Here is a 27,074-nt window from a genome sequence, read left to right on the forward strand (position 1 = left end):
CTGCAGATAGACACCGACAGCACTTCAAGCGAGATCAGTCGGGACAGTTTTGACAAACTTGTGCCATCTTCACTCAAGAGCCTCGGCACCAAGCGCCACCGAATATCCAGCAGCGACTCGGAGGCCCCCAGCAGAGACAGAAGTCCCCTGCGGACTTCGATGCGGCCCCGGAAGCCCCGCGCTTCCGATGGGTCGCCTGGTCGTAAGAAGTGATTGAGCTGCTTGCGGGGCACCCGCTCTCGCGTCTGTCAGAACTGTGAGTCTTGTATCCAAATTTGTCTTTGCTGTTTACGGTGGCTACAGCATTGAATATTACTTCCTTCAACGTAAAAGGTTTTGCAGTCCAGTAAAGCAGGCCGAGGTGATTAGTATAGCTCGTGCTGCAAATTGTGATGTTTTATGCCTGCAGGAAACTAATTTCTGTTAACTATCCGACGTTAGAGCTTTTAAACAAAAGTTTAACTTAGATTGCTATTTTTCTTTCGCTACAACTCGTTTTACGGGAGTAGGCATCATTATATTTAATCGGGCTTTATTGAGTGGTCACCACGTACGTTGTTTATGACGGCGTCGGCAGAATTATTGCTCTAGATTGTACCTACTTTTCTTTTCGAATGAGGATACTATGTGTGTATGCGCCTGCACAAACCGGACAGTCTAATAATTTTTTTCGAAATTTGGATGTTTTTTCCTAGACGGTCGTCATGTAATTCTAATTGGAGACTTTAACTGTGTGCTAAATACGCGATGCGATGTACAAGGTCCTGGCTGGGGTCGGTCTGCTTGGAATTCACGTGAGCTGCGACGCCTTGTCCAGACTTTTTTCAGTGCTGGATGCGCATAATGTCATACACGGGAATACTTTTGTTTGGACATGGCGCCGCGGACACTCCTCCAGCAGACTCGACTGGGCTTATATTCCACATGCTTTAGAGACGTTTGCCACCGACTTACGTGTTCCGCCCATCCCACCTTCGCCTGTGTACATCTCTGACCATCGTCCGATTCTATTAAAACTAAAAATTCCATTTTCTTTTTCGGAGAAACCATGACGTCTTGATGTTGGTGTCCTCCAGGACGCGCGCTCTCGCTCAAATTTGTCCCGTGCAATACGCGTGTCACTCGCTGCGTCTGATTTATTTGATTGGAATGCGCTTAAAACGCAGTGGCGCCTGCACTGCTCAGTTGAAGGGCGTTCCCTTTGACGTCGCGTTTCTGAGGAGCTGGCCGATACTGCAGCGAAGTTACGCATTGCATTGCGCGCTGAAACGCCGTCTCCTTTGATGCGAGCTTGGCAACATGAATTACGTGAACGCTTCCAGCGTTTGATTGCCACCTCGTCTCTGGCGGCGGCTGCATGACGTTGCAGGCACAACCCTTGTGCCCACCCCGAGGTGCTACGCTAAGCAAGGCAATCGTGTTTTGGGCAGTCACAATCACCTGTTTTTACGAACATGCAGACACCACCTACACAGCCGCTTCCTAAGAGTGATCGATCTCTCTTTTTGGCGCATTTTGAAGAGATGTCATGTTCGGCCATGCGGACAAACTGTGATATAATACCACCTATGCTTAGAGGTTTGCCTCGCGTTCCTCGACAAGCTGCTGATTCTCTGCACGTCCCTCCATTAGTTGAAGAGGTAAAGGCAGTACTACAATCTATGAAACGGGGGACAGCTCCTGGGCCAGACGGTTTTCTAGTTGAATTTTACTTATCGTCTTGGAATGAGCATGGTACTGCATTAACCGCGGTTATCCGGCGATGTTTCGGGGATGGTGTCTTTCCATCAAGTTTTCGAGATGGACGCATTGTGCTTATTCTAAAAGGTGATGCTTCTTCTGTTAATCCTGAAGATTGGAGACCTATCACGCTTCTTAACGTTGACTATAAGATATTCGCGACGGTGATCGTTCAACGTTTGAAGGCTCTGTTGAACACCCTGGTGGGTCATCACCAGGCTTTATCTATGCCTGGAGGGAAAATACACAGTTTGTCCTTTACCACCCGGGATATCATAGCCTATACTCTGTCATGATCTGCGCGTGGTCTCCTTGTGTCTTTAGACCAAGAGAAAACATTTGACCAACTAGAGCACACGTATATCTTTAAAGTGCTCACAGCCCTTGGTTTTCCTGGTACTTTTGTCGAAATAATTAGACATACCTACTCTGGTATAAAAAGCGCACTAGTTCCAGATGGTTGGGAGAGTGCTGCCTTTTCTATTACAAGTGGGGTCCGTCAAGGATGCCCCTTGTCTCCTGTTCTATTTGTCCTCAGCCTTGAGCTATTTTTGTGTGCTCTAGAAGCAGATTCGCATGTCCGGAGTCTTGCGCTTCCCGGCAGCAGTACCGTAAAAGTCACAGCTTTTGCTGATGACATAACCCTGTACCTTTCAGATGAAGATAGTCTTTCTCATAGCCTGCGTTTATTCTTCCAGTATGGGGACATTTCAAGTGCCGCGCTAAACCTCTCTATATCCCGGTATTTGTTCATCGGCTATCCCAACTCCACACTTAGGTCCACATCTCTTCTTCAGCCGGCTGCGTCTCTTCGCATTTTAGAAATTCTATACAACCACTACGGCATTTGTAACTCCGTTTGGTCAAATGCCCTCGATGAAGTAAAAAAAGAAATTGAGAACGCCCAGGAATTCGACTTCCCACTTCTTCAGCGGAGGTACCTTGCGCAGACTGTGTTGTGCGGTCGCATTTGGTACGTTTCTCACGTGGAACAGCCGCCTTTACGCATCGTGAGGTCACTGCAGTCTGCCTTGTGTTCCTTCTTTTGGTATGGCGGCACTGAGTTGGTTTCTCGTGCGGCGTTAGGACAGCAGCGTTCCCAGGGAGGTTTTGTATTCCCTTCGGTATCAATACGCTGCCGGCAATTCGCCCTGCGCTTCCTGTTGCGCCTCGTACAAGGAGAGGAATCCCCCGCGCGCACTCTGGCATATTATTGCCTAGGCACTCACCTTCGGTATTTATTGCCTAGTGTGCGCCTTAATCAGGACCCACAATCATTAGTACTTCCTTCGTTTTATGCAACAGCTGTCGCGTTTTTTGTCATATCCAATCGACCTGCCCTGATTTAGATGTGTTAGACAATTCTATCGTTGACACAACAGCCGCGTTGTTGCTCCCGTTAGTTCCTCCGATACGCCGCACCCGCTCTAGTCGTGTGTCTTGGAGCACACGGACAGCATAATTTCTACCTGGCCACCTCCGGGACTTCATGTGGCGGCTTGGGTTGGGCGTTTTTCCTACCCTTGACCACCTAGAAAGATGGAGAATGGTCCAGTCATCAACATGTCCAAACTGCTCCCTACGGGAAACAAATCAGCATGTGTTAAGGCAATGTGTCATTGCTCGTGTTTTATGGAGGGCTGTGCATGCAGGATTTCGTGGCCTCGGAGTAAACCGCTTTGTTTCTTCTGGACGTTGTTCTCGAGGCCGCTTTGCTTGCCTTCTTATTGTTGCTGGTGCCTACTGTCTTTGGCGTAACCATTGTGAAGCTGTTGCAGCAGGTCGTCGCCGCCGTGCTCTCTTCCCGATTTTGGAGCGACTGTTCAAAGAAATACTATCTGTGTTGTCGGAGGAACTCTTCTTTCTGGGTGAGGAGGAATTCCTTCGACACTGGTCCTGCCGTTTTGTGTTCATCTGTGAGAGACCTGTAAGGCTTGTTTTCAGGCCTGCCTGGTATTGGTAGGTTAATCTTTGCTTAGTACTGATACAAATACCTTGTAAATACTATGTAAATATCTGACATATTGATCTCTACATTTCATTTGTGTGTTCTTAGTTTACCATGTATTGTGCATATGTAATCATTGTTACTGTAACAATTCCTGTGTAGTTGGGTAAGTTGTGTATGTGGTGTTCCGTTTACTGTTCACATATGGTTTTGTAACAACTTTTGGTGTGTATGTGGTTGTTGTGTTCTGTCGCACTGTTCTGTTGAATCATAATTAATGTTCACTGTCTGTGAGAATAAATTGCTCTAAACAAAATAACAAAAAAACATTTCCCCTAGTTTTTATGAATAACGACGTAGTATCTACTCTTCTAACGGTACTTTGGTTCATCTCAAAATAAAAATTTTAGCCGCGTTGAGTGCCCCTTACAAAGAAAATGCACACTACCTCATCTGAACGCTAAAAGAAGAGTAAGTAGTTCACCTATACGCGCGATTAGGTGGAACTCGCCATGGTCAACTATTTCGCCTTCTACCACGATTCCTGGAACTTGAGAACTTCCGGAGCCTGCCTCAACTTTTCACTTCTAACGCACTTTCTCCAGCCTCCGCTCGAGGCAACTTTAACCTTTCGCGTTCCCCCTACGTATTCGCCAGCGCCTTTTTATGTCGTGGCGGCACGGAACGCTCACAGCCTTGCCACTAGTACTAGGAAGTATGGTAACTTTGGCATTAAATGCCAAAACTGCAGGCGACACAACTAGCTTTTCCTCGCGGTCATTTTTACACGTGTGCGCTTCTAACGCAATGGTGCATCTGACACGTTCTCAGCTAGCCGGCTCACCTTCTTATGTTTCTCCTTGAGACTCATTACATCGCACTAATCTAAGCATTTATTCATCTCGTGCTATTCTAAGTGCATCGTCATTTCGCGCTATGCTAAGCGCCTCTCCCTCACGTTTTAAGCTCAGTGCTTCATCATCTATATTATGGCAGTTTACTTCACTTTTATTAGCGCTTTCTACTTCCAGCATCTCATGAGCAGAACGGGCTGTTGGACGAGTTAGAGATTTTACCGTATTGTCACCAAAACAATAGCCCTTTAAAGGCATATCTGCGTCATTTTGAGAGGGACAATGCTCGGGCAGGTTTAGGGACACCGCAGTTTCTGTTGCGAGGAGTATGAATGGTCCCACACTCTCAACGCGGGCTAACGCCAAACAGGCATTTTTCTTAGCAGCTGCTTGCTGTTGGAGTCACGTTTTTTTGTGTCTACCTCAATTGTCACGAAGGAGGGATATACAGTATTGAGTGTTGCGGCTGACTGTTGCGGTGTCCTCAACTGACTCCTTAACATGCAGCATCGATTGTTCGTGATCACTGTCGCAGCCGTCCATCAAAAACAGAACGCTTTTGGGCTTTCAGCAGCCAATCGCAATGTGACCCGGCTCTTGGGAACGGTGGCACATGACCGGCTTAGCCTTAAACAACTTATGTTTGTCGCTGTCTGAGCGGCACACTGTAGCTGTAGATTTGGCAGGACTGTCTTTCGTTATATTATTAGAAGATAATCATAATATTCATAATTATCATAATCATCAGCCTGACCACGTCCACTGCAGGACAAAGGCCTCTCCTATGTTCCGCCAGTTAACGCAGTCCTGTGCTTTCTGGTGCCAATTTATACCCGCAAACTTCTTAATCTCATCTGCCCACCTAACCTTTTCGGAGGATATTATACCGTCAACCATGTTACTTCCGTCCCGATAAACTCCTAATGCTAATTTTTTTTCAAATGCGAAGCAGTTCTCAGAAATCTTCGGCGACTTTGACCATTTCTATCTATCTATCTATCTATCTATCTATCTATCTATCTATCTATCTATCTATCTATCTATCTATCTATCTATCTATCTATCTATCTATCTATCTAGCCATTTACGTTTGTGTGCCATCGTGGTCAACTCCTAAACTTGGCGTGTACCAAAATTAGCATGCGGGCGTAAGATGGTTTGACAAATATGACGCACTGGTCAAGACATCAATATTGTCACAAACTGTGATATAATACCGCCTATGCTTAGAGGTTTGCCTCGCGTTCCTCGACAAGCTGCTGATTCTCTGCACGTCCCTCCATCAGTTGAAGAGGTAAAGCCAGTACTACAATCTATGAAACGGGGGACAGCTCCTGGGCCAGACGGTGCGGGCGTAAGATGGTTGCATGCGGGCGTAAGATGGTTTGACAATTATGACGCACTGGTCAAGACATCAATAATGTCACAATCCCGTAGCGCTCGTCATCAAACACTTCTCGCCAGAAAGCGGCACATATTCACGAGCAGGTATGAGGGTATGTGCCGCAGGTGATTGACACTTAGCATTTACCCAGGAATGACGAGAACACGCGTGAACAATTTTAACGCATAAGCGTTAAGAAATACCCGAAATTTGTAGTGTCGACATGAGAAATGCAAAAAAAAATAAATGTCAGGGTTTCAGCGGAAATCAAACCCACGCATTTTGCGTAGCAATGAAGCATTTTACCACAGAGCTAAGCCAGGTTTTTTTTTCTTTAATAAATCAAATTATCACCAGTAAGTACACAGAACATACTTAATCAGAAGTCGGGATAAGAGCTAAGCCAGGTCTTGGAACTACCTTTCAAATATACGCTAATCTTCGGGAAACGTCAATAGTGCTCGCAGTGCTGCCTACTCAATTTTATAAACATTATATGTGTACTGTTTTAATGCAGTCATCACGTCGGGATAACGTCAGTTGTGGTGAGTTGATAAGCGCTGAAGTTGATTTATGTAGCAATGTACACGTCAGCATGTTCTTGAAAATCAGCGCTTCATATAAGCTTCTGGTGTTGCTAATACGCACGTTCAAGTTGGCATCGTTGCGCAAGTGCGAACACCTGGTAATAAAACATCTGCAACCCTTCAACATTTGTCTGTGCGTGCAATATTTGTACCTATATTTACCATCATTTTATGACGTGTCGTTGCATAAAAAAATTCCAACACGGTCACCTTCTCTCCACATGCTTCGCATAACGTCGATTGCCAGGTACGTGGGATCTGCCGAATTTTCTCACAAGTATTATGTCTTCATCAGCCCATCTTCGCTTTCTTTCGGCCTCTTTTACCAGTCTTTACACTTCCTCTCAACATAACTGAATTTTGTCAACCTCTGCACCGTACTCCCGAATCGCCCCAATCATCTGCGACTCACTCTCATCTCTCCCCACTTTAATTCCGAGCTCTTCACGCAGTAGTACAAGGTCTGGTCTTTCTAGTTTCTTTACCAAATCTATGACCTTCACGAGTGAGGGCTTTCTTACCCACTGTGACGTGGAAGCGAACGAGCGAAGGCAACACGCACGGTAACATTACTGCAAGCTTGGAGCATGGCAGCTAAAGACTTAATTTTAAAAAAACTCGAAAAGCTGAAACATGACAAAACTCAAAGAAAGCCAATCACTCATCATAATGTTGAGGCCCGAGTCAAGCATGGGCCATCCAACCGCTGCCACCAGTTGATGTATCCAAGGGCCTGCCCAGAGGACCGGAGATTGCCTAAGTCTCGGGGAGATGTCGCAGAAAGGAGGCCGCAGCTGTTAACAGTAACTTTTATTTACAATATTTACATTTTGATGGTAGGGTTGCTATGTGCTGGTGGTAACAACATGGAAGTTCTCGGTGGAATCTTCAAGGGAGCTTCAAGGAGCTTGTCGGGAGCGTCTGGACGCACGCGTTTTTCTTTCTTGTTTGCCCAGAATTCCCTGCTGGAAAAAAAGAAACAATGGGGGCCATGGCAGTCCAATGAAAATGCCATCTTCACCTTCGCTTTCAAAAGCGGAAGTTGAAACATCACCTCCTTCTCAACCCAAGAATGATAGAAGAGGCACGCCTAGTTCGTCCCCTGGCAAAGGATAACAGCGCTGCACAACATGCACGACACAGCACAGCACGTAGACGTTGAGTCCTACGTTCGAATGAGCTCTGTAGTTTGTTGCAGCGATGATTTTGTGGCGCCGGGCAAACCACGGTTGGAGGAGAAGCCGGCATGAATGCACCATGTAGAACGTGGGGAGTGCTAAGCAACATGAATCTGAGACCCTTGGAACATTGTGCGGGGCACCTTGACGTACAAAGAAAGCCACTCCGACGGCCAACAACTCTTCCTAATCCGTCAGTCAGTCAGGCGTGTCCGAAGAGTTTTACAAAAGGCGCCGGCCTTGGATAATTCAAATAACTTTCGTGTTCTCGCCAATCTTGGCGTCTCTCTGAGAGCGCTGACCCGGAAGAAATCAGGGAAGGCTCAGGCGCAATGTCTTACGCGTTTACGTGAAGGCAAGTCATAAAGGCCAAAGCTAACGCTCTGCACATCTTGGGGGCGAAAGGGAGAGATCTGGTAACACAATCAGCGGATACATCCACGCAGCTATCAACTCGACATCGATAACTTAGGCAGGAAGCGGCTCTATGCGGCAGTGCTATAGGATAAGTACCAGTGCTCTCGCAGCGTCACCGCACGCCCACACAACCGGCCGTGGCTACAAAATAAGACTGCAAAGACAGAGGAGTAGTAATGCTTTGTGACCCAGACGGGTACAGTGTGAAAAATCTCTGTAAACCACAGCTTTGGGGAAGTTGCCACGAGCTACACAGTGTGCTGAATTGGCGTAATATTCGGCAACACTCCGCATGACACGGGGACACCAACAAAGACAAGGAAAAAACAACCACAACTTGTGAGTGCAAACTCGCGACTGTAAGTATTTTGTTATGCGCCATTCGTGGCTGCCACTCGACAGTAGGAAAGAAAACAAGAGAAAGGGTGAAAGTGTGACTATAAAAATGTTATAGATGAAACAGGTCAAGTGAAGCTGACATCACAGATGGTGAATGAAACACAGCGTGAATGAAACACAGCGCTCCTCAGATTGCCCGTCTTTGCTTGCGCTGGAGCGTGTCCTTCAAGAAATCGATTTCTACTTCGCTTAGTCACAAAGTTGTAGCGCTGATCAACGCGCCATAACTAACTTAGGCACGAAGCGGCTGCATGCTACACCACAATCAGATAAGTCCCAGCGCCCTCGCAGCGTCACCCCATGCCCACTCCACCGGCCCTGGGTACAAAATAAGAGTGCGAAAACAAAAGAGTAATAATGCTATGTGACTCAGATGGGTGTAGTGTAAGAATGCTCAGTAAACCAATGCTTTGGGCTAGTTGCTACAAGCTTGACACAGCGCTGCATGAGCGTAATATTCGGCATTACTCCGCATGACAAAGGGATCACCAACAAAGACAAAGAAAAATTCACCTCGTATCAGCATGTTACACTGCGAATATCGTCAAAACACGAAAGTCTTTAGTTTGAAGAGAGTGAATAAGACATTTATTTGATGTGCTTCGCAAGAAAATCTCTGAGTGATATTTTTGAGGCGCTGCGTTACAGTGCCACGAGCGCGCAGCGGAGGCAAATGAGCGCATCAAGTCACGTCACACGTGAGACATGAGCGCCATCTGGCAGTTATCTTGGAAAACGACGCGCGCAGCGTGCGCGCCCGTCCTGGAGGTGATAAGGTGTAGAACGCAAAGCGACGGGTAGGTGCCGCCACCGTGTCGTTTTAGCGAAGTGTTGGAAACACTTGCCTTTTCGTGCAAGCGTTGCATGACCAGCACAGCGTGATAAGCGCTACCGTCCTTAAAATTACTTATGCATGCCTTTTCTAGTAAAAGACACACATACATAATATCGACGGGTTGTTATGGTGGCTTATATATGTGCGAATATTACTTTGTACTTGACAATACCACAAGTATGAATGCTGAACCTTGAGCAATATTGATGGGTGCTGCGATTTGGGGTATCGTCTGGTGCCGTTTAAAATACCGTTAAGGGTAGACAAACACACAGATGTACACACATGCAGACTAAAGGTTTTGCATTGCAGGTCCCCAAAAGAGACTATCGTCTTAATAACGCAACCACAAGTTGTGAGTGAAACTCTCGAGTAAGTATTTTGTGAGACACTATTCGGGGCTGCTACTCGACAGTATGAATGAAAGCAAGAGAAGCGGTTGAAGTGTGATCATAAAATTGTGATAAATGATACAAGTGAAACTGACATCACAGATGGTGTGCGTCCGAATGAGGCACAGCGCTCCTAAGCTCGCCCATATTTGCTAGCGCTGGAGTGTGCCGCTAAGGAATTCAATTTATACTTCGCTGTGCGACAAAGTTGCAGTGCTTACAAATGCGCCAAATTCACCATATATCATGATATAGGCTTGAATACTTTCCTTATTTTATTGTTTTTTTCGTACAAATGCTGCTTTTCTGCCGTTTTCGCGCTTTTATAAGGTGTATCTCGTGCATCCGCTACTGTCTCCTCTCTCACGACTATGTAGCGCAACATACTGCAGTATACGTCAGAATGCTGGCACAATGCCCCCGCTAGTTGAATACGCCATTATTACGTTTCATTGTTGGAATTCGTCTTTTTGTTGACGCTAAATTCCACAGCAGCTCGAAAAGGAATGCTTTGAGGCAATCGTTTTGTCATTTAACTATCGGTTATTTAGTACGACACATAGGCCCACGAAATATTGAACATATGTGTTTTTTTTGAGACTCTGTTATATGGTGCCTTGTTTTCTGACATGTGCGCTATAGCAATGAATCACAACGATAGAGGTAACCTTTGTGGACATTTATTTAGAGCTATATTCGTACGTTTTCACGTGTATGACTTATTCATATGCTCCCATATTTGCGAATATTGCAAGTAGTCATCCATGTGAACCATGCAAGGCTTAAGTAAGTTGTTCATAAGTATCTATCAGTGTTCCTTCTTGCGGCCTTTAGGGAAGCGATAAAGAGAGTATGACCTTTCACATAAGGAGTTGGATAGCGAACATATTCATGATTGGAGACGCATGCAAACCGATAGCTGTTCCAAATTTTATTGTATAGGTGAAATATATTCCACACGATTTACCTAAATGTGTTTGTGGTGTTGAGACATGCCAACACACTTTCGTATAGGATGCGAGTGCACCATGAGGCCTACACATATCCACACAATTTACCTAAATTTGTTTGTGGTGTTCAGGCATACCAACATACTGCCGTATAGCATGCGAGTGCACCGTGAGGCACGTACAGATAGAGAGCCCATATATTACTAAACAACCACGCACACGTTACTCACGCTTTGTAAGGCTTGGCTTGCGGACGAGACGAAACAGAGCCAAACATTTTTTCTTGACCAGGCCCAGCGAGCTGCTAGTTGCAGCAAGTTGAGGACGGAAGCCCGAGCGTATTTGCCTGTACTTATTTTTTTCTCTTAATAAAATTCTTCCTCCTCCTCATGCGCCTCCTCCTGAACCTCTAGGCTAGCGTTAGCATTCGTCTTAGGAATGAAATACCTAGGCCCTTAATACATCGTAGTTTATAGAATTGTGGTTTGTCGCATCTATAGACAACTTGTACTGAAGTTTTTAGCTGCGTGAGCAGGTTCAGGACACATAGCGCAATCAATAAAAGAAACTCAAAATGGCGGGTGCAATAGGCGCTTCCGGTCACACTGGCTTTCTGCCCACTAAGCTGGACTGGTAATTAAATTAGAGCTGCCAAAGCTACATCCACCGTAGAAAATAATCAGCATGCTTGAAGCACGTTTGAAGGCGAAGGCATAGAATTCCTCATTAAACTGGAATTTAACCATTGGTGTTGTCTTCGTGCAGCGGCGTCTTGCAATCCGCGGTTTCAGATGTGAGGGACGCGAAAAATGTTGACATGATGACGTCACCTTATGAGGACCGATAATGGCACAGATAGCCAAAATTCCGAACCTATAATGATGTCGCCACGGGCTCACGGAGCGCTCCCACAACGCATCCTGAACTATAGTCAAAGTTCGTCCGATCATAGGGAATCGGGTGGGGATTCGACAATCTTGGAGGCCGTGCCAAATCCTGTAAAATGGGGAAAGCTTTTGAATTGTGCCGGGGCTGCTGAGATAGACGACGATGGTTTTTGCATTCCAGTCGTTTTAAGAGAACGAATAACGGACTGTGAGTTTTCCTTTTTCCCTTGAATGCCATCTCATTTTTTCATCATCCTTATGTGTCGGTGAAATCGGGAAGCGGAATAACAGCTACACAGCACTGTCTCGTCAGTTCGTGGTGTCAGTAGTGTACGTGCAACCTACAATATGGAAACTATCGAGACACTACGAATGACAGGTTTGTTTAGAAAACATGGCGCACCTAACCTTTTTGTTGTGGCAGATGCCCCAAGCACTAGAAGTGCGCGAGTAAACACCGCGTATACCATGTGATTTTGCGGTTAGCTTAGCTTTCCTATACACGAATAGCCAACTGCCATTTGCCCTCACTCTGCCATACAAACAACACCTTAGCTAAACTCGTCTATCTTAAGCCGATAATGCCCGCAAGGTGACCATGAGGTGACTATAGTAACTTTGTCCCAGAACTTTAGTGCGCGTTGAGGTACGGGCTTGGCAAGAAATCAAGCTGCGATAGATGTAATATTCTACAAGTGCCCATAGCGTAAGAACCAAGACGAGAGAGTAAGAGCTCGTTCACTCTAAGTTTTGCGGGTGCGTTTGATTGATCACAGTTGTTATAGCAGTTATATACTATCATTGTATAATCACGTATTCTGTCATCTGACCAAATGAATGAAAAGAAAGAAATCACACGAGACTTCCACAAAAAAAAACAAGTGTCATAAGCATATGAATGGGCCAGTAATCAGGATTTGAAGCAGAGATCGCCTTCCTGCACAGCACACGTTGCTTTTTTATTAGATAGTTTTGTGTTCTTTTAGATCTTTCAATGACGAATGTCGTCATGACCTCTACGTCTTCCTAATTGGTGTTTATTTCTTCAGTAATACTACCAGGGGCATCTTTGACGACGCAGATGGGCCTAGCTTGTTCTATAAATAAACCATTTCAGATTTCATGGTCGTGCATTGTGTTCTCATGGTCTCTTAGGCATTTACTATGTATTCATGGAATGTTGACGAGTAATCATTGGTGCTTCGTTGGTTGCAGTGAGATGCTATGCTCTAGACATGAGTTTCGAGCAGTGGGTTAATGGAGTGAACCACAGAGTTACTTACAGTAATCTGCTTGATAAGCTTTTCATTAATTCATTTTTGTGTGGTTTCCCGTTACTGAAACTGATGATTTACCCTACAGTCAATAAATTTATCATCTAAAACCGCAACACGTTGGACCTAATGGTGATTCAGTGTGCGCGTGGTAATTTTTTGACCCCTTCTCTGATTGACGCATTTCGGAGGTCAGCTATCTGCCCCTTCTCGCATAACACTTGACTTTTCAGTGTTTTCGTTTTCATGTATGGTAATATATCTGTAGATAGCAAGCCCACCAGTGCTTGCTATGGCCCACGCCCCTATGTGAAAGTGCGCAAATTATGCTTGAGTAGTTCACCCCTTCCTCCTGCGGTGTCCACACTCCTTCGTCCGAGGAAATATTAGCGGGGCGTTTCGTCTGCTTAAGGAGCAATAAAAGGCAGACCTGGTACGCCATGGGATATTATCTTATGCGCCGCAACCTGCCCCCCCCCCCCTTTGCGGTTGAAAGATTTATGAAGTTTTTTCTCTGCTTCAACCGCCTTTGTTGCGTCCGCTCACGCCCTAATACCCACCAGTAGAAAAGGTATGAATTTTATTTATTTCTTAACATTATGCTGACTATGAGGCAAAAGCCTGCCAAGAATATTTATATAAAGGCTATCGCACAAAAAACTACATAAACGACAACGTTCGACGTTCCTGCAAACACAGCCGTATATTGTTGCGAGAAAGTGTGATGAATACTTTTGCTGGTGAGCTCTGCAACAGCTCTCGAAAAAGTCTTTCTAGATGAGAGCTCAATAGCATTGACGATTGTAAAATTTATGCAGAAGACAGAAGCAGACATCAGGTAGTGGTGTCGTGTATGCTGCCGGCTGGCTCCATACTCGAATGTACTACCTGCAGCTCCTGTTTCAAGTCTTTTATAAAGCCATGCACTTTGCAATGCTTTTTGTGATTCTAAGAAATAATGGTGGAACTTTGAAAACTAGGAGGAGTTTTGCTTGAAGCTTATTACATATTTATTTTTGGAATCAGGTCTTTGCATTGTGGCATGTATTTTTCTGGAGTGTTGATTTTGTGAATTCTGTGTGACCCAAACAGTTTGCAGTCTTTCTCTGAGCAGTTTCAAGATAACGTTTACCCACACACACAAGTTTGTTTATGCATTATAGAACTTATATTGTGCCGACTATTCCAATGAGTAGTTTCAGTCTAACGCTTTCTTTTTCAATATGCGGGTTTACCGTCCCCAAAACACTATATGATTATTAGAGACGCCGTAGGGAAGGGCTCCGGAAGTTCCGATTACCAGGAGTTCTTCAAAACGCACACAAATCAGAACACATGGGCCTACAGCTATTTCACCTTCACTAAAAAGGCATTTTTCGCAGCCGGGATTTCATCCCGCGACCCGTGGACTAGAAGCCGAGTGCCTTAGCCACTAGAACGCCATGGTGGGGCTAATATCAGCAGAAAAGTTTTACACAAGACAGCATAACACCATTGAGTAATGTACAGAATGTAGCAATCATTATTGCAGCAATATTGCAGCAGTTAGAGACAAAACTACCTAAATATTTCACAGGAAACATGAAGAGCAATAAATCAAATGATAATGCTGCCTCTATATGAACAGAGACTTGTGGATGTTGTGAATACTTTGAAATAAATGTCTAGGTACATATCTCGTTTAAAAATGTGAGCCGATTTGATCAAATTCATATTATAAAAACGTAATATGGAAGCAATAAAGAGTAGCCTAGGTAAAACATCTGGAGAAAACTTTGCCAAAAGGTGAATTTCGTGCATATTAAATCTTTCTTTCATTGTTCAATACTAGCAGGGGCTAGTCTTGCTTGCTTTTTTTAACACCTAATTTAACTAAAGCAAGGGTGCCTAACAGGTGCAGCTCCAGCAATCATGAGACTTTTACGATTATTTAAATTTTGTTGCTGGTTTTATGTATAAATGTCAGGCAAAGGAAGGTGATTGCTGCATACACTTTCCATAATAACACAGCTGCACCTGAAGGCTGTTTGTGTGGAATTATTTGAACAAAGTAGGTCAGCTCCAGATACGTTCTAATCTGTTTAGTAACCACATATGCACTTTAACCACATGTGCGGTAGATATTTAGCTGATGAATGACAATGTAGATCACTCACACAAGTTGACTGTATTTGTACACTTGTACATGTCGGCCATTTATAGCAAAATAATTCATAATCATAGATTGCAGTGCGTTAGTAGAAAGACTACACTAAATGTGCCCTGTAGCAAGAGTGAGACGAGAAGAGATTTGAAGGCGGCCGGTGGGGTCGTCCCAGTCTCGCCACTTTATTCGTAGGGCTAAAGCAGAGTGGCTGCGGCTGCCAGCATCCGAGACACATGGCGCGTGGACTGGTTGGTGGTTAATAAATAATGATGATGATAATGATTAATGAAGAAGATGATGATGATGCTACAGGTTTCTTCCTGCCGCAGAAATGAACACGAAGGAAAACAATGCGAGCGTATATAGATAAGTGTGCAAGTCGAGAAGCAATAGGGTCCGTGAGCAGTCCAGGTCCTCAACGCGAACAGACTATCGGCAACCAGTAGGTCTCTGGCGGGTGACAATAGGAACTGCGAAGCTGACGAGGTAGCGACGCAGACACGTTGCACGTTGTTGGGAGTAGCGAGCGAGACGGCCGAGTTTCGTGGAAATCAGTAGGGGACCGAGTAAGTCTGCTGTACAGCACGTCTGAACTTGAACACACAGCGTCGGCTGTGGTTCTGGTTCTTGCGCAGGCGCCATTCAGCCCGGCCTGTAGCTCTCGATGGGCATAGTTGTTGCTGGTGGTAAGAACCTGGCCGGGCTAAGCGGGTGACACAGGTATTTTGTCGACGGTGTAGGTAACGGCGGAGTCGGTGGCTCCACAACATCTGAGCCAGTCACATTGTCGGTCGTGTAGACGGCGACCGAGTTGCGAGTCGTGGGCTGTGGATAGCCGTGGTGTGACATGGCTAGCGTAGGTGCGAGCCTTCTCGAAGGGCGCCGACAGATGGCTTTCTCCGGCTTTTAACGATGTGTAATGCGTAGGCGTACGTCGATCATTCGAAGCGGTGTTTGAGCGAGAGCCGTTTTTATGCAATGCGGGATCACACGACGGGTCTGGGACGTCACAGTTGACAGCAGCCGTGGACTGCGTTGAAATTCTAGACCATGTGCCCAGTGTGGCAGCCGGGTAGTTTGCCTGCATGTCTGGTAGGGAATACACCACCTTATTCTCCTCCGGTGAACCAGGTGGGCGGTCGCTGGGACTTCCCAGGCAGCACGCCGCCGTTGGACCATTCTTGGACCAACATCGGCTAACATCGGCACCGACGTCGGGCCGACGCCGGAAGTGCAACTTCTTCCAATGTCGGGCCGACGTTCAAGCCAATGATGGGCCGACGTTTTGCCGATGTTTTAGCCAGTATGCAACCAACATTGGGCCGACGAAGGCCCATCGTATTGCCGACAAAGCTGCCAATGTTCGGCCAACATCGGGCCATATTTCAGCCAATCACATGCCATTTTTATGCCGATGTTTGCTGCACGACGAATATTGGCTAAGGATGTACGACCGACATTGGACCAATCCAGGGCCACATTGCAGCCAATCGAATGCCGTTATTGCACCGATGTTTCCTGCACGACGAATATTGGCTACTGATTGGCTTGCCATTATGTAACCATTATTAGTAGGGAATTTTTCTTACCGAAAGATTTAAACAATATGCCTCGGTGACCCGCTCTTGTAGCTTTGCAGCCCTGTATACTTGGGGCAACAGAAAATTGAATGCCGAGAACTGAAAGCAGTTACTCGATCTATTTCATCTTTTATACCTCGTTCCCTTTGCTAACACTTGAAGTGTAGTTTATTTTTTTACCAATTTATCTTTTGCAATAGCGAGTGCTTTATTTGGTACTCGTATTTGGTACAGCAGATCGAAAAAAGTCGTTAGGAAGTAAATGCTGAAAGCGTATGTCCCCCACTTGCAATCCCCACATATGTCCCCCACATGGTAATCGAGAATATTCATAGTTTAGAGCATTTTTTGTAACTAAAACATGGTGATGGTGCTTCCGAATCAGCATAAGCTAGCCTAACAGTGCACCACCGACAGTCTGCAGACTATTTATTCTGTTTTTTTATTTATTTGGTACAACAAAAAATGTGCACATTGAAAAATATATATACACAACTAAAAAAGGCCCGCTCTACTGCAGGTCAGGTTGCGTTGGGGACACAGTGACAGTGGTGCTGTCAAGGCCCTGGCTGCTGTGGCTGGGCAGGAAGCCAGCTGCCGCGAGCAGCCGATAATCTGCACTCTGAGAGTGGGGATCATCAGGCTGCTCCACAACAAATGTTTCTCTGAAGTGCCGCTTCCTGCCCCCACAGCGATCACCAGACCCTGGCAGCCACCTCTTAAGAAAGTTGAGGGCCTCCGCCTGGTCGCACCTTGTTTTTTGGCAGATGACATCTGCATACAAGAACAGAAATACCATAGTACATATGAAGCACTGCAGTACAGAGAATACACAAGGGTACACACACATAAAACAATGAACAAGTCTAACCTGTCACTAATCTACAGAGCCTCAGGTTCACAAAGGCCCTTTTCCCTTTTCTGCCATGAAGGCTGTACAGCACTTGCACGTCATGTGCCAATACAGCCTTCATGGCATTCACACCAATTTCTCGGAGGCCACGTCCCCCAATCTGCAGGAGGTGCTTGCGCTGTAAAAAAAATGCAAGAAGCATAGATGGGGTAAACGCAACAGCACATCGAAATGTTTTCATGATAAAAATCTGCAAGAAGAGGACACTGAAAACAACACCTTGAATTTTTGGGCATCATAACATTTCATTGTTTTTTTACGCTAAATTCAACTCACTTGACCTAAAATAGTTTCCACATCAGCCCTCTCACACTCAGTGTGAGAACCTTTCAGAGTCCTTCTCTGAATGCAGTTTCGCTGTTATGAAATCAAATACAACACTGTTATAACCCTTAATAAATATTGATTCTAGCTATGAAATAGTATAATTACTTTGTACAGTGCTCAAATTCCAATACACGTTTCTTCGTGGTTACAATGTCTTTGCCTGAATGTTGACCAGGAGTAGCTTCTACACGTGAAAAACGATAAAATATGTGGAATTCAAAAAGAAGCTTGGACATGTTTTTAATCAATGCATTGTAAGCAGAGCACAACAAGATAAATGAACATGATCAAGGCGTACTAAGAGGCAACCTTAGCGCGACCAAATCTTGGTCATAGATGAAACTGATAGAAAAATAAAGGTCGCACTAGATGGTCGCACCATTTGCTGTTTATATTTTTTTGTGATAGCCAACAAAGAGGCATGTCGCTATAAAAATCTCATCACAATAAACAAAGGTGCATTTTTCTTCACACTGCGAAATTGGGTGCATGTTAGATTTTTAAAAAAGTAAGAAATCGGCTAACACAAGGCAGGGTGAACTGTAGCTCAAAGTAGAGAGAGCCGCAGTGGACACGAAATAGGGTGATAAATGAACAAAATTACTGAATGTCTGTTTTAAGCAGGCTATTGCTAGTCACTGCCCATCAAACACACAATGCCGCCTACATCGTCTGCTAGCTTAGGACAGTTCACTCGGACTTCACAGACTATAGTAAATACAGTCAAATCTCATTAATTCCAACACACTTAATTCGAACTGACGCTGTGGTCCTATCAAAGCTATACCGCGCTACGAAAATGCTCTCAGCACCCCGCCCAATCCTGCGGTGGCACTTCAGACACCTCATCACTGTGCTTGAAGAAGAAAATGAAGAAAAGGAAAGAAAAGACTGCGGTGGAATGTTTGCCAAATGCCAATCTGCGACATTCCTGTGCCACGCTTCGGCTTTTTCCGTCCCTGCCACGTAGAGACCCTTCTCCACTTAACACTGCGCATGAAGAGAAAGAGGGGAGAAAAAGCTGTCGCAGAGAGTTGGCTCTCTCATGCCAATCTGCAACGCGCCGGTGTCACGCTTCCCTGTTTTCCGTCCCTGCTATGTAGAGACTCTTCTCCTTTCAACACCGCGCATGAAGAGAGAAAAAAAAAAGCTGCCGCGGAGTGTTTCTCTCTCGAATGCCGATCTGCTTTTCTCCAGGTGGAGACGCTCCTCCATTCTCATCATGTGCTGGCCACGCTCCGGCTGCAGCGCAGATGGTAACAGTGGAAACACAGTTGTCTTCGAAGAGTGCCAGAACTGGACATTGCCGCGTGCAACTTCTTTTGCCAGTAGAATACTGAAGCCGAAGTACAAATGCTTTGCAAACTGCACGCAAAACTTGTTGACTCGTTGCAAGGCCAACTTGTACAGACATGTATTGACTACTTTAATCAATGACGGATGTCCTGTAATTTGTGAATAAAACTCCATGCACATGCATCACTGCATGGTGAGCCCTCCGCTCGTTTACCGTATTTACTCTATTCTACCGCGCCCTCGATTGTAACACGCGCCCAATTTCCATGACAAAAAAAAAAAACTAAGACATCGGTTGCAACGCGCACCCTTTTTTCTCGTTGGCCCGCTTGATCACACCACTCGCGAAAACGACTTTTTTTGAGAGCGTCTTCCGTTTAAATATGAAGTACGGGGAAAGCTTATGCCTATCTGACGTGCAACAGAGCATTGCTGTCACTCTAGTTTTACCGTGGCCCGATGTCAGTACACAAACTTGCTTCGCCCCCTTCTCCTAGACGGTTGTGGTGCCAGGCATGTCGAAGTAAAGGGGCGTGTGATCGGCATTTCCGATTTGCCAAAGCAGGTAGCCGTTGTTGTGCCGCAAGTTTAGGAGGAACCTCTGAAGACTCTGAAGCTTTTCTTCTTACTCCTCCGGCAACTTCCGGCATATGCCCGTTCGCCTTCGGAGGGAAAAGCCTTTTATCTTCATAAAGTTCGTTAGCCAGCACCTGCTCGCTTTAAAATGGCTCTGCATTAGCCCTTTTTCTAAGGCTTACTGCATAGCCTGCACTTGGAGCAGTTCTGTCGTCACGGGCCGCTGTGCCGCTCACTGCTTAATCACATACTCGCCGAGCAGGTCTTCAATTTATGGAAACCGACCCTGCTGTGGTCCACTGAAGCCTTTGCGTGAATCTTTGCTGTCGACAATATTCTGCTTTTGTTTCCGCCGGTCCCACACGCACGTTTCGGGAACTTCGAATGACCGCGATGCGGCCCGGTTTCTGTCCGTTCCGGCACACGCGACGACTTTTCTTTTAGAAGCAGCATTGTGGTGCACTCGTCGAGTTTTTGGAGTCGGCCCTACCATGCCGTCGATGCTAATGTACTACAAGATGACGAACTCCTCAGCACACGTATGAAGTGCCGCGCATGGCAAACACATAGGCAGAAATGACCGACGTGCCATGCCGACGCACGTAGGGGGCGGCCATTTTGTAAGTGGCGATGGCTGTAGAATGACCATATTCATTTTTTTGTCGTACTCGATTCTAACGCACATGCGATTTATGAACTCTCTTAACCGGAAAAAGGTGCGTGTTAGATTCAAGTAATTATGGTAACTCATTATTTTGAACTTCTTTTAATTTGAACAAATTTTCTGGCCTCTTTGACTACGAATTATTCATATTCGACTGTAGTACAGTGGCTCATGAGATAACCTGACTAGTTTGTTTCCCGAAACACAGTATCTTAAAGCAGTACTAAATTTCTGCATGTTACATAGGCATATTAAAAATCAAGAATTATACACCAAAGCCACAGCCACAGCTTTACTCTGCACAGCTGCCTCTGCTGCCTCCACTTCTCCAATTGTATCAGCAGGCAGCCGGGGAAGGTCAGAGGGGCACTGTGCTGGCTGGGCGTGCTGAGGCACGGACAAGAGCCGTACCTCGTGCTTCAGCTGTCGCACCTCCTGCAGAACCTCTCTTTGTTGCTGCCGGATGCCTAGTTGGATCCGATCCGTAGCAATAGAGCTGAAACATACAAGAGTACATACCATATTTACTCGCACAATTTGCATCCTCACATAATTTGCTCACCAGTATAATTAGCCAGCCTGCTTTACTACAAGAAACTTTTTGCTCGCATACTTTGGCCTCCCCAACCAGCCCGAGCCACCTTGCCAGCACACACACAGACACATTTGACTTCATGATGCTCTGGTCAGGCACATCTCTTGTCGAGCAGGCGAGTGCAGTCTTACACAAAATGGACTGAGTGTAAGGTCCCTTCTTCCATTAACTTTTATGCTTTCCCTAGAATATCGAACTTGAAAACCGAAACCTGTTTATGTGTAGTCCGAAATGCCTAAAGGTTTGCCTCCTATCTTCCCACCTCTTTCACGGCAAGAATGTATTCCCGAGACACAGCACAGATATGTTGAACGCGTGCGAGGACCTGTCACATCAACTAGATGAGGCAGGTTTTCGCACTCTTTTTTTTTTCTGTTTCGCCATCTGGCCATTGCGTTTTTACCGTTCCTTGTGATAGGCTACAATAATTATATACGAGGCAGATTGCTGTTATAAAGCTTACCGAAGAAAACTGAAACCGTGCTACCGCTAAGCACATCAGCGTGGAGTTCTTCGACATGCAATATTCAGTATGGGAGCCAGCAGAAGAGTGCGTTGAATAAGACTTAGCATAGAAGCTTGGGTGTGTTGGTTAGATATCGGAGGGAACACAACGCAATAGAAGACTGGGACAAGGAATGGACACACACACACACATGAAGGGCGACACACACAGCACTGTGTTGGCATCGCGCTTCCTTGTCTGCATCTTACTTTACGTTGGGTTCCCGACAATTATTGGAGAGTACTTATGTTCTCTGGTATAACCCTGTCATGGGAACTGGCTTTTGTGAGCACTGTTCGGAAGAACTTCAAGAAAATGGGGGCATTTGAACAGGCTTAGCAAACAAATGACCATCCGCTTTGAGACAGCTGTGACAGCGCCTGCAACATATATTCCCAGTTGAGCTTTTAGGCCAGCGATTCCTACTAGCTTCGCACATGACCGGATTGACAAAACAAGTACACATAATACGCGAGTATATACCACATTTGACTCTGTAGCTTTGATGAACCAGGCAAATACACAAATTTATCCAAAACTCCATTGATTCTGTTGCAAAATTATTCAACAAACAAATTGCGATGTTATCCATGTTACTATACGATTGTGGCACTTTACCATTGCAGCTTTCCAGGAGGCACACATAGTGCAGCACCACTCGCAGTTAATTGTATGCAGTAGGTTGCTCACAGCAACTGACTGCATGCAATGGTGAACATCTTGCATGCTTGCACCGCTGTTTCAGCATGCTGGCTGCTTCCCATACGGCTATCAATTGATGTTCACAAAATTGGGAAGATGAAGAAAGACTACACAGTGCCCTCTGGCCACCCTATACTCCAAACCTCCAGCCAACAAACAAACAAAAGAAACAGAAGTATGCAAATGAATATTATTCCTAATGCAGCAGGAATGGAGTGTAGTTTTCACCAATTCTGTGTGTTAAGTCAATATGGAGTGAGTTAACTCCATCAAGTAGCTTTTCTCATAACAGTGTTCACTCTATTGTAACACAAGGAGTGACTTCATAGCATCTAGAAGGAAAAATAGAATCTTCAGTATTTGATAGAAATGTGAGGCTCTACCTTAAAACAACAATAATCTGGAAAAAGAACTCATTACATTCGAAAAAAAAGGTAGCACAGTTGATCCCCTTTACAAGAGACACTGATGTAACAGACAAACGGGGATAAGAGGCACCAGTGTGCAGGCTGACATTTGGCCCATCATGCATCAGGCACTCCGTAGATGCGCCTGTGCAGCCGGGAGCCCTGCAGTCAAGCATGCTGAGCAAGACTGTTGACCACTGTACAATGAAACATTGCCACAAAATTTCAAAACTTCATTTCACAGACTTCTGCAAAAGCTTCTTACACTCTTGCATAATTTTTGCACAAGCTTCTCTCATTCTTGCGTGATTTTCGTCAGAACATATAAGTGTTGGAAGTTGTATGTCCCCAAAAACTTGCACAATACAAATAGCATACATTAAAGTCTATCACTTAATACGTGCATAGTGTAACAATGAAAGGAAACTCACGCATGGTTTGCTCCGAGCCTTCCCTGTGCGATGCCTCCTTGAGCCTTGGAGAGCACTGTACAGCTAGAGCAAAGTAGCATCAATCCAGTGTTAATGGCAGGTTAACAAGACAACAAAACTAACCCCCATATTCATAAACGCTCCCCGCCTCGACTTTCACCCTTCACTTGACAGAGTTGAGCACTGTGCCGCTGCTCGTTTGAAAGCGACGCTGCGCTACTCGAGAATCACAGCAGATTATTGCTGACATGCAGCAATTTTCTCTGCTTAGAGACGGCGCTCCCATCAGCCATCTCAAGTGAAGGTGAAGCGTTGAGTGGAGGGACGTTCTAGAATACGGGGGTAAGATTGGTTGCAAGAAAACTACAATAGACACACTTAATTTTTACACTTCATCTATATTGTACAGCTACACACATTCTGCATCCTTATAATGCAACATATACATACAGGCTTATAAAGTAAACACTGTAGGCTGCTCAAATAACACCTACACAAAAAAATTACCCAAAAGTGGCCATGCGCAAAGTACTTTTATTTGAAACTCACAAAACTTTTGTGGTGATGGAGAATAAATAAGACAGGTTACGCTTGGAGGCACATGAGACCTTCACAGCTTTCATAAAGTACAAAAAACAATATGGTATGTATGTGTGTATGTACGCATGAAGCTTCAGCCTTTACATACGGTTTCTTGAAAGAATCGACTATGAATTTTATGGCACCTGTGTCCTTCAGCGCAATTGAAAGCCTGCTGATCAGTGTGTGCAATTGTGGAATAGTTACATGGAAAATGGCGTGAAACACCTAAAATCAAATTTTTCTAGCTAGAAAATATGCAGCTGTGTATACACAACACACGCTGCAAACAGTGGGAGGTGACCACAAGAGTGATTTGAGTGTAAGCGGCAGTATTCCGCATTCATGCACCCCGCCATTTTCAACTGTTGCCCAAAAGCAGCACCACTTCAGCGTGCTACTTTTTTTTTACATCATAAACAGCACGGAATACAGCGAGGATGAAAACAACACATGCAATTAAATTTTGAGCATTATTTATGGTGCACAAGATTGATTGATTGATATGTGGGGTTTAACGTCCCAAAGCCACTATATGATTATGATAGACACCGTAGTGGAGGGCTCCGGAAATTTAGACCACCTGGGGTTCATTAACGTGCACCTAAATCTGAGCACACGGGCCTACAACATTCCCGCCTCCATCGGAAATGCAGCCGCCGCAGCCGGGATTCAAACCAGCGCCCTGCGGGTCAGCAGCCGAGTACCTTAGCCACTAGACCACCGCGGCGGGGACGGTGCGCATCAAAAAAAAAATAGCCTTTGTACAACGACGAATGCATAATTTGCCTTCACGGACCTTCTGTTAGGCTGCACCACATACAGATTTTTTGTGGCTTTCAAAAGAGATTTCAAAAAAAAAAATAATAACCGTGATTACTCTCGTCATGAGCGCACTCACTAAGTCACCCTCATTTCAGTCGCCAAAATTTTGAATTTTTTTTTCTTCCACATATTAAACACACACCTTACGTTCATCCGCTGAAGTCCCACGGGCTCCCCCCCCCCTTGCCGCCTTCGCTCGCTGCCACGTGCCATTTTATTTTTGTTTCTATTTGTTCACGGAACGTCCCCTGTCTTTTTAATTATCTCTTGTAACATGTGTGGCATTATCTTGTTCCCGAGGTGCCACAGGTGCTCTGCTATGTAGATGCACCATTAAACTAGTATTTTTGATCAACTGTGCATTTCTGATGTTTACCTTGCAATTACGTGAAACTGGCATGCTTCTTGATCTACGATACACATGTGGCTTGTCTCACTTTGAAGGAAAAGTTAGCATACAATGGTGTAAATGCTTAGAATTTGAAATATTGAGGCAGCAGCACGCCGGAGATGATCATATGGTAAAGAAACAAGTGCTGCCTTATTCGTCAATAAATTTTGCGAGCTAAAAAAAGTACAAAAGCACAGCGAGGCTATGATGTGGTTCAACCTGTGGATTCGCTTCATTTATCACGCCATATGATGAAGCTTCCTTTGGTAAAACTGCTCAGATAAGAAAAAAAGTTTGCTGTCCAATACAGCAACTATACAAAGTGTGCGCATGCATCTCGCAGCGCCTTTTCGTCACTTCCGAAATGCGCCATTAACATGCCCGGGCACCAACCGAATCTATCGCCTACAACTGCCATGTTGTCTCCTCGTGCTTGCACCCGTTTAGTTTTGCCTCACGATGCAAGTTTGAGAAATTATGAGCTGCTAATGAGGCAAGTTGATTTAGTAGTCCACGCAGAGGGAGCAGAGCTTAGGATGTTTCTTCGCTGAAAGTTATAACCTAAAATTGAGAACGCACATTCCGATTTTCCTAAAAGTACCAGCGTATTTGGCTGGTGCAGATTAACAAAAGCTACTTGAAAAACTTTGCAATATTTGCATCTTCAGGTGCAACTTCATTACGGGTAAGTGCCATAGCCAAGTATTTACCTGCAAACAGATATAGCTTACCAAGATAGTGTACATAGAAACTTGTCCGCAGTTAAAATCATGATGGTGAGGAAGGTGGTTAAAATCGTGATGGTGATCGCGAAGATTTGGTATTGCATTGAAACAAACTATAAAGAATGGGAAACAATATTAGTTCACTTTGAAGTATAGCCGATCGGTTCAAGTTGGGCGTCAGGATTTTTTTTTATTAGTCATATAATTCTATACACGGTCTCTATCATGTTCAGTGACTCCACTGTACATTAGCGTACAACAAAAGCAAAATACAAAGTGAAAAGTGTGTTAAAGCATACGCGAAAAATAAAGTGATGACTGGCATTACTGCGGCACACACCACGCAAAGTCGCTATCTGTCTTGTATAATATTTTCCTCGACTATTTCCACAAATTGCAATCAAAGAGGCTCAAGCTCAACATCAGCACTGTTTAAAACACTTGGGGGGGGGGGCATTGCTACTTTGGTGGCGTAGGCCGTGACAATATATTGATAATATTATATCTCTTGTAAACTTGCCTAGCTCTGCACGACTAGTTTTCGATAGGAGCAGCTGCGCTTCGCACATCCACTCTTAAAATTGCGGCTCGAGAGATTTTGAGCTTTCACTTGTTTTTGGGCCAGGCAATTTGCAGTGAAAGCAAGATAATAGGCTCTCATAGGTTGTGGCGGCCAGCCGGTGTACGCCGTGGCTGGTATATGTGTCGCACATCTTGATTATCTGGTCTTGTATCGAGTGAACGAGCGAGGCCTTCCTAATCCAATGAACTCGTTAAAGTAAGACAACAAAAAACCACAATGCTTCCACATCGTTCACAGCAACAGATGACGAGCCCCCAACAAACCGCACTGCAGCACGTGAACTGCCGTAGGTACCCAGAGAGTTACCCGGGCATGGCGGGAGAGGGCGACAAAGGCAGAAGTGACATCACAAGAACACTATGTATAAAGGGGACATTTAAAGACTTTTTTCCCATTTTTGAACTTCGTGCACTGTTCTGTCACAATTTATAGCTCAGAATAGTTGTATTTTGAAAAGGGCACTAATTTATAAGCCCAATGGTTCAAGGATGGGTGCATTTAGGGGGCCCATTCTACGTTTTACTTATGCCCTTCAAGAACATGCTTACAGGGCTAAAGTCCTGTTTCAGAAAGATCACGCTGGTGCGTGGCCAGCAGTCCGTCAAGCATTAGTGCTGGTGAGATTTGGAAATGCAGCGGATGAGCATCCTCATCTGCTACTTCTCTGCTCATGCTCTCGGGGCTTACTTGCGAGGCACGGTCCTTCGCACTTTTCATTTTCACACTGTAAATCAACTGATACCAACTCTGCCTTCCATTATTTAATAAACCAATATTTCATGGTCATGAGGACGAGCTCAAAATGTTTGCTACATCAGACCTGAACAGCATTTTGAGTCATTGAAACTTGCTAGTTGCAGCGAGCATTATGTGAAAAATATGATGTGCTTTACGGTGACAACTTGCAAAACACTGCAGCAACGATTAAAATCATGCATTTTTTGTGCTCACAGGAAATCCCTGAAGCAGGAGGCACTGGGCTAG

The 27,074-nt window shown here is 45.1% G+C and overlaps 1 protein-coding gene across 1 annotated transcript in view; it reads right to left on the reverse strand.

Annotated features, from left to right (window-relative positions):
- Positions 1-11,630: 11,630 nt before the first annotated feature.
- LOC142767828 (uncharacterized) overlaps positions 11,631-27,074 on the reverse strand; it is a 28,417-nt gene continuing 12,973 nt past the window's right edge. Inside the window, exons 2-5 of the mRNA XM_075870066.1 lie at positions 20,621-20,843; positions 17,443-17,602; positions 17,193-17,345; positions 11,631-11,680 (exon numbers count right to left, since the gene is read on the reverse strand). Of these exons, the coding sequence (XP_075726181.1) occupies positions 11,631-11,680; positions 17,193-17,345; positions 17,443-17,602; positions 20,621-20,843 (586 nt within the window). The remainder of the gene's footprint in view (positions 11,681-17,192; positions 17,346-17,442; positions 17,603-20,620; positions 20,844-27,074) is intronic.

This window comes from Rhipicephalus microplus, chromosome 7, assembly GCF_043290135.1.
Source record: "Rhipicephalus microplus isolate Deutch F79 chromosome 7, USDA_Rmic, whole genome shotgun sequence".
Lineage (NCBI taxonomy): Eukaryota > Metazoa > Arthropoda > Arachnida > Ixodida > Ixodidae > Rhipicephalus > Rhipicephalus microplus.